The sequence below is a fragment of the Branchiostoma floridae genome, chromosome 6 (genome assembly GCF_000003815.2).
Source record: "Branchiostoma floridae strain S238N-H82 chromosome 6, Bfl_VNyyK, whole genome shotgun sequence".
Classification (NCBI taxonomy): Eukaryota; Metazoa; Chordata; class Leptocardii; order Amphioxiformes; family Branchiostomatidae; genus Branchiostoma; species Branchiostoma floridae.
In genome coordinates this window covers 7,044,574-7,053,301 of record NC_049984.1, presented here as the reverse complement: position 1 = coordinate 7,053,301, position 8,728 = coordinate 7,044,574, and the positions used below count along the sequence as shown (strand labels likewise).

The window sequence follows — 8,728 nt, the reverse complement described above, 5'->3', positions numbered from 1 at the left end:
AAGTATTTGGTGGCTACCTCATTACGAGGGGCAGTCAATAAGTAATGCCCCTGACCCACTAACAGTCGTCTGATTTAGATGAAATTTTGTATGTGTGATGATTCATATCTTTATAGATTGTGTTGCAAAAAAGAGCTCAGAACTAATTGTGGTTTCTAATTTACTGGTGTTTGAACTGAGTCAGGTGCGAAATGGACCAGGTGTGAAATGGAACCAGTTGAGTGTCGCGCAGTGATCCGGTTTTTGTATTCGAAAGGACGCACACCAAAGAAGACTTTTGATGAAATGAAAGAAACTTATGGTGATGATGCCCCATCATATGACCTTGTAAAACGCTGGCATCCTGAATTCAAACATGGGAGGACAACTTGTAAAGGTGTTGATACACCTGTTTTGTCCTCCCTTCCACTTGTTTTTGCATGTGGTAAATTCAAATAAAGAAACTAGAAAGGCCGACATTTGCTTAAGAGCAAATACAGCATATTTCAGCCATACCCCTTCCCACGCAACATTGGACTGTTCCAAATCACCCCTGCGCAAAAATGGAACATCATATTAACAGTACATTATCCCCCAAAGTGGACTGGTATTGTGAATTGATTCCAGGTAAAAACAGAGCTTGCTTCTATTTTTCAGAAAATGACAATAATCACACCTTCCATTCAGAAAATTTTCATCATGACTGAAAATTGTTGAATGACTTCATGTAATGTCATTAACAATTTTCAGTACGATAACTAGGTGTAAGTTTAAAAAAGTATAAGCTCCTTGTGATGTGGGTACATTTATTATTGCAGTGAACTTTTTTTTTTATTCAAGTAGGGCATACGATTTAATAATTATCAAGCAGGTGCAGGTACTGTAGGAGCGTTTGTTTTCTTCAAGCTGTAAAACTGTTAAACTGTTTTACTTTGTACGCAATCAGCCATCGAGCCTATTCTTATTTTAGTTTAACAACTTCCTGCCAGACCCGGAAGATACGATTGAACCTTGTTCGAGGATTTATTTTCGTCTGTCTGGTCAGTCTGTTCATACCCTGGCGCTGAGAGTGTTTTATTGGGCTGAAACTCTGGCAGTTTAAAGTTACTTACAATTTAAATGTTCAAAGTTTATGTCAAACAACAACAGCACTAGGAAATGTGGCCACTATAGACAGGTGGTCACTATAGAGAAAATGCTGATCTATTGACTAGGAGCCATACGTTACACATGATTTCAGTACACTGATCATTAATCATATAAACATTGCACAGGTAAGCCAATTGTTTAGATGTACAATTAAGTTCAAGTAATTCTGAAGAGAAATATTGATGAGAAAATAATCATTCTCGCCACTGTCTAACTTATAATTACGTATCAAAACTAAACGCAGATTTTCTAACTAACGCACCTTTCGCCGACTTCATCAAAGGACCGCCGGCTATCAATCAAACACGGCTGTTGATTAGACTTAGAGTTTCAAACAGTCATGTGCTGTGTGCCAGTTGACAGCGAACTTCATGCTACGTGATGTTTTACATTGCTTGGACCTTCTTTCCTACAGCGGTGCTTCTACAAAATATTTAGACTGTAACACTGAGTCCCACATGTTTTATAGAATAGAATTTGACGCAGAACAGCGTTTTTGCTGGGTATTTTTCTTGAAAAATGCCCGTGGGAATATCAGCGAGGCGGCGACGTAGGGATATCAGACCGTCAACAAAAGTCGCACGGCGGCTAACGGCGCAGCGAAGATACTAGCGCTATAAATAAGCGCTTCAACTAAGGATGGCAACCCGTACAATATTTTTGTATACTGTTGAGCTAAGTAAAGTTTGTTGTTTATGAGGTTTTAGTTGTCTTTGAAGCTTTGACCCGAAATATTCTAAAGTCAAACTGCTGAAGAGAAGTAAGTGACTGCTACGATTATCGTAGATATGGCCCTAAAAAAACTGATAAAAGAAGCCTTCTCAATAGTCTAAAATGCAAGAGCTTCCGGGGGGGGCTTCGCCCACCTGGGTCCCCCCCACAGTGGCCCTGCCCCTGGACCCCGCCAGGGACATTCGGCGGCCCCCGGACCCCTGTCCGACGCTTTGAAAAAATCCTGGCGAGAAGTCTGTACGGCCTGAGTCTTCAAGTTAACGTATTGTGTGGTCCCGCTTATGAATATTAATTAGCCTTCGCTTTCCTCTTCGCTGATTGGCTGAACCATTAATTGAATTAACTCTTCCTGCCGGCTAGACGCAGGTGCAGATGTCGGCTCTGTGGGGTGAACGTCCGAAAGGTCATGGCATGGAGAACGAAAGAAAACCAATTTCCCCTAAAAAAAGTGCTGTAATTAAGCCTTTTACAGTACTTTATGCCAAAAATTTTACTTGGATCATTTTACCAACTATCTTATGCCTATCTATACCAAATGTTACTCATACCAGGGTACAGGGGTGCAAAATATACCATTATAAGACCGTCAACAACAGTCGCACGGAGCTAACAGCGCAGCGAAAATACCATCGCTAGCGTTTCAACTTCGGATAACAAGTTATAAGTACTGTTGAACTCAGTAACGTTAAAGTTTGTTTTTAGTTGCCTTTGACGGTTTGACCTGAAATAGTGTTACGCTAAACTCCTGAAGAGAAGTTAAGTGACTGCTGCGATTAGCATAGATATGCCCCTAAGAACTGATACAATATAAAGCCTTCTGAATAGTCTAAAATGCGAGAGCCTTAGGCGGGCTTCGCTCCCACTGGCGGGAACACTGCTATATACGGGATCATGAGGCCCCGCTTATGAATATTAATTAGCCTTTGGCCTCCTCTTCGCTGATTGGCTAGGTCTTTGATTCAATTAACTCTCCGGCTGACGCGCACAGGTGTGGCTCTGTGCGGGGTCACGGAAGGTCACGTCAGGAGGCCAAAAGAAAACAAAGTTCCCCTCAGAAAAGTGCCAAAATTAATCATTTTAAAGTTGTTTATGTCAAAAATTTTACTTGAATCTTGTTACCAAGTATCTAATGCCTATCTATACCAAATTTCAGGTCATTTAATTGTAATACCAGGGTACAGGAGCCAAAAGTGTCCTTTTTTGGTCAAAAATTGGCCAAAAATAAGCATTTTGTTGCACTGTACACCGAAAGTGTTATTGAATTTATATGAAGAGATTATCAAGGCACATCTCTGTCAAATTTCAGCTCATTTGGTTGTAATACCAGGGTACAGGGGCCAAGAGTGTCCTTTTTTGTCAAAAATTGGTCAAAAAATCGCAAAAATAAGCATTTTGTTGTACTATACACCAAAAGTGTTATCGAATTTATATGGGGGCATTATTAAGGCACATCTCTGTCAAATTTCAGCTCATTTGATTGTAATACCAGGGTACAGGGGCCAAAATATACAGTTTTGGTCTAAAATTGACCACAAAATCTCAATAAAATCATTTTAGAGGCAGATATGAAAAAACTGAGAAAAAAGCATCACGGTATTGGCCCATTCTACCCCTGTGCCAAATTTCAGGTCATTCGGTCCAGGAACGGCGGAGATGAATCACTTTGAAGAGTTGACAGGAGAAAGAAGAAAGAAACATTACGAATACAATATATTTCACCATACTATGTATGGCTGAAATATAATAAAGAAATAAAGAAATGGCCGAAAGTCTGTGGAAACAGCTCCCAGACCTGGTCGTCCCTCTTCTGCCATTGATGAGGCATCTGTTGGAGGACCAACCTGGGGTGTCCTACAAAAACGGTGTCCAGAGCTGCATCAAACGATGGGAGAAATGCATAACTCTGGGTGGTTCCTATGAAGAGAAAGACTGATAACTGTGCCAAGTTTCATTAATCTCCTACTATGGAAAATGGGTCAGAGGCATTACTTATTGACCGCCCCTCGTACATGGCCAAACAATCTTAGCCTTCATAACCGGATGGCATCGACAATGAAGTGCTCTATCCCTAGCTTAGCTCTGATTTCGTCATTTGGAGTACGATCACGTAGTGTTATACCCTTAGGCATCTTGAAGGCAAGCAAAGGAATCTCATCAGAATTTTTTAGTGTCCAAGTTTCACATGCAGATGTTGCAATGGAAAGTATGAGTGCCTGATGGAAAAGGCTTCGACTTCCAAGGGATATAAAATACCACCATAATCTTTTCTCTGGACATGCCAGAATTTTCAACAATGAAGTTAAGTGGTTGACCATTTAGCCTGAAATGCCATGGCATTTGTTAAACATCATTTTCACTGTGGCTACTGTCGTCAATATCATGGAAACAAACTAAGGCCATGTTGATTTGATTATATGGATGACATTCGAGCGCGCATCAATTTTCTATCGTTTCCAAAAATGAAATAAAACGTTTTCAACCACGCTTTAAATTGTACAAATCAGCTTCAAAAGGCCAACATAACAAAGAAACGTACACTAATGTCAACGTCAATTCAAAGGTCATAGAAGAAGACGTGAAGATACAAAAAAAGAAAGAATCTTTTGTTCGGTATTATATCTGTATCTGGTCATTTGTTCAACCTTCCAAACCACTTAGATTTAATGATGAAGGCAACTCTTTGGGGGCCAAAGTTCGCACGCTCGCATCAGTTTGGGGGCTCCCAGAGGATGTCATCCATATAATCAAATCAACGTGGTCTAAGCAAAACAAATTACTATGGTTACTAAGCACAAACTACATGGTCGATAGAATGACTGCAAGAGAAGGGGTCAGGTGAGGAGAGGGAAGAAGAGTATTATCTTCGTGGACAGAGCAGAAGAATCACAGCTTAAGATGGGAGTCTGATGGACTTGAAATGCTATTGAATATGTTTAGAGGGATTACGACCAATGTGGCTATCAGTCTTCGTGGCAGTTGATCAATGTTTTACAGACTGCAAAACAAACAACCAGTATGTGCAAGGAACTTTCTCATTAACAAGCCACAGTACATGCTGTGCAGTTCTTCCATCGTAAATGATTGAAGCTTCAATTGAATATGAAGGACTGCACATCATGTACTGTCAGTGGCTTCTTCATGTTTGCTTTGTCAGACCACCTCGATAAATCACCTACCTTTGGCGCATTTTTAGTTTAACAATTATTTGACTGTGGGCATGCAGACTGTAGAAACGTGGGGATGCCCCCACTCCTGCGCAAGCTCAAACTCTCCCCCTACATGTACGTATCCTACGCCCACACCATGGCAACTGCCACTTTTTTTCCGTCTACCGAATCCTTGATCGCCACCTTGCACACGTCAAAGAATATTAACCGGTAATACCTTCCTTGATTTGTATGAACATGTATACATGAATACGGATCATTTTATCTCCTTGATTTCTCTCCATTTCCTTTCTTTAAAAAAACACCAGTTACAACACAAGCAGGCGGAGGCGGTTCAAAAGCTCTTCTTTTGCCACAAGTAATTCCTAAATTGCGTGAGGGAAACAACTGAGGGACACCCCAGGACCTTTCCTTTTGATTAGTAGCGGTTGATACATTTTAACACCTCCGTTTTACCATATCATTCATGATTATTTTCAGTTAAGTTCTACAGCCTTCTTCTAGGTGCCGCCTTGTCCCTGAGGCGAAGGACGTTCATTGACCTATAGCTACATGCACCTATCTTCAGTACGTATGTACCGTTACTGATACTCCGCTCATTAAAAGTTCTTTTAAGTGCAACTTTCTGATTATTCTCAGTTAAGCTCTTCTACAGCCTTCTTATAAGTGCCGACTTGCCCCAGTGGGTGAACAACGTTCATCAACCCATGCGCACGCATCTTCAGTTAGTATGTACCGTTATCAAAAGTTCTTAAATAAAGGTGCAACTTTCTCCTATATTTCTCTGCACTTCCTTTCTTAAAGGAAACATCAGTTACAACACAAGTTGGCGGAGGCGATTCAAAAGCTCTTCTTTTGCCACATTTAAGCCCTCCCTAAGCAAATGAAGTACATTACGTGAGGTAGACAAATGAGGGACACCTCAGGACCTTTCGTTTTGATGAGTAGCTGTCTTAAAAACCTAAGGACCACGTTTATCACCGCAAGAGAGGGAGGGCCATTAATTCTCAGGCTCGATGATTAGTTCTTGTCATGGTTGTGCGTCACCCTGTAAAATTGTATCCCAATTATGGTGCTTAAACCCCCGGCTGCCATTTAAATCAAATGTGTCACAAATACTGTTCAGGCATGTGCTGTGACATTGTAAGACCTTCGTTTTACTATATTATCCACTATTATTTTCACTGAAGTTTCTTCAACCGTCTTATAAGTGCCGACTTCCCACACTCAGTGAAAGACGTTCATCATCCTACAGATAACTCCAGTTAGCTATATTATATACCATTACTGATACTCCGGTCTTTACAATTTATTTCAGGTGCAACTTTCTAATTAAATACATGTCATTTTAAAAGTACTGGGTCTCACCAAGTGTTTGAATATTCTAAGACTTGAATCGAAGGCATGTGTCGGTCTGTGGGGCCACGGGTAGGGTTGGGTACAAATGTACATGTTATATGCTGTCTTTGTACAGCAGTATTCATTGAAATTCAAAAACTACATGACCTTTGGCCAACAGCACACCCTAATGATTAACATAGTACACTGAAAGGTACTGCAAACACATGTACATCAAACACTATTGTATCTTATTGCATGTAAACATAACTAGAAACTGCAAACCTAACAGCCAGCATAGGATTCACATGTAATTTAGAGAGTGTGCTGCAGTTTGAAAGAAATTTGCTGAGGCTACCTGGATAGACCTGTTTTTGAAAAATTCCTTCCTGAATAATTTTTTTTATGGACCAATCAATTTGCACCTGGCAGGCTTTTCAGTTGACGTCATTCCCACCAAGTTGCATTACTGCCTACATCTGTTAAATGCTGCTGCTGTGATCCAAATACAATTCAAATAGCCGCCAACATATGGTTGCTGGAGGATTTACATGAAAACTAAGATGATGGAAATGACAAGCCTGTCTTGTCAACCAACACATAACACTTACTATGATACAAAATTGTAGAAATTTGACATGAAAATTGATTTACATAACTTTAAGCTTCTTTTCAACCATTCAACAATCTACATATACATTTTTAGCTGTTCACATTTCTTTCTGCTTGCTCTGAAGAATTTGTTACTCTCTGCTCTACACATAAATTCAACTACATTTGGGAAGCGATAACCCTTACTGCATACAAGTAGGCAAATATATCCACAAATGCTTATACCGTAGAACCAATAGTGTAAATGACATGCCAGACCCAATATGTTGACTTATCCATCCTATAGATATCCCTTACAAAAGGCGCTGTACTTTTGTCATGTCAATAAAGATTTGTATACCCAAGCATTAGGTGTAAATCTATATTCATTTGAGAGCCATAAAATTACCTTACTGTTCCAAGAAGGTACCTTTAAAAATATTGAAATAAAACTCCCAGAGACTAGTGCAGTATGATAATCTTTATTACCCAGGATAGAAAGTACATTGTACATGTCCCTTCCTAGACAACAGCAATCATGTACACTACTGTTGTTTTCTTGCCCTTTAACACTTGTGGGACTACATGTACGGTGCTATTTTACTGTTTAAAGTCTGGTGGGCTGAATGAAAAAGCCTCAAATACATCATCAGGAACTCTTTTACACACAGTGGTGTTCTGTTGAACTAGATTAAACAATGCTTTGGAGAGCAGTGATTCTAAATTCTGGACATCATATGAGTATACAAGTTTAGTAACAGACTAGTGACTTTCTTAAATATTCTACCAAGAAATTTGAACATTTATCCTCAAGTCAGCTTGAATATCAGAACTAGTATGGAGGGTAAGGAGACACCATCTTCTACTTCTTTTCTTCTTTGTACTTGTAGTGGAGGTCCATGACATCTGTCTGGGATACCTTGATCCAGCCTGTCTCCTTCATGTGGTACACTAGGGAACAAGGTAAGAAATATCATCAACATTACAAATTTCAATTTTGCAGTGAGAGGTGAATGCTAGGGTCATATTTCCCAACTGGGACCCAGCCTGACTGTTTGATGAAAAGAAAAATAATCTAACTCACTCACATTCACTATCCATTGTTTGATTAAGTACATTTAAACAAATTTTATCATTTTTGGCCCCTATCTGTGTTATTTTGCTGTCCTTTGTATCACACTTTTCATTCCCCTAAACTGCCATGTGGGACCCCAGACTTGAAATGTGACCCTAACAAAAGCAACTGTCTGTCTTTGACATCTCACAGTCGATGTTCTAAAAATCTTACATAAGAAGAGTTCAAAGGAGACCCATCCCTTGCCAAGTTAATGACCCCACTGCACTTCTAAAAAAAGGGCTTGTGCTTACAGCTGTTTGTAAGGAACTAGGGTGGCTTTGGCTTTTTTTCCACATACATCATGTAATCAGTGAAACAACTTATGGTGTAAAATTTGGTAATTACAATACAAGATGCACAAGGGTCTGAATTGTTACAGCCAAGGCACACCTTTTCTCTCACCAAAATGCATGGTGAGTCTTTCCAAGTGTTACACCATATGGTGCCTTGTTAGTTACATACAGATATAACTTATATGGTTTAAGTGCTGTCATAAACACATGGCAAGTCTACTCACAGTTGACCACACCGCCGCTGTAAGCGTCCCTGTGCGTGGCGTGGTAGATGGCCCTCTTGCCCAGCTCATATGCCTCCTCTACACCCATGTCCCAGCTGTACCCACTGTCCAGCACACCGTAGGCATACGTGGAGCCGC

General features: G+C 40.2%; 1 protein-coding gene across 1 annotated transcript in view; it reads right to left on the bottom strand.

Moving 5' to 3' along the window:
* Positions 1–7,422: 7,422 nt before the first annotated feature.
* The window catches only part of LOC118418713 (proteasome subunit beta type-5-like), a 4,480-nt gene continuing 3,174 nt past the window's right edge, over positions 7,423–8,728 (bottom strand). Inside the window, exons 6-7 of the mRNA XM_035824777.1 lie at positions 8,591–8,727; positions 7,423–7,907 (exon numbers count right to left, since the gene is read on the bottom strand). Coding sequence (XP_035680670.1) covers positions 7,819–7,907; positions 8,591–8,727 — 226 coding nt within the window. The 3' untranslated portion in view covers positions 7,423–7,818. The remainder of the gene's footprint in view (positions 7,908–8,590; position 8,728) is intronic.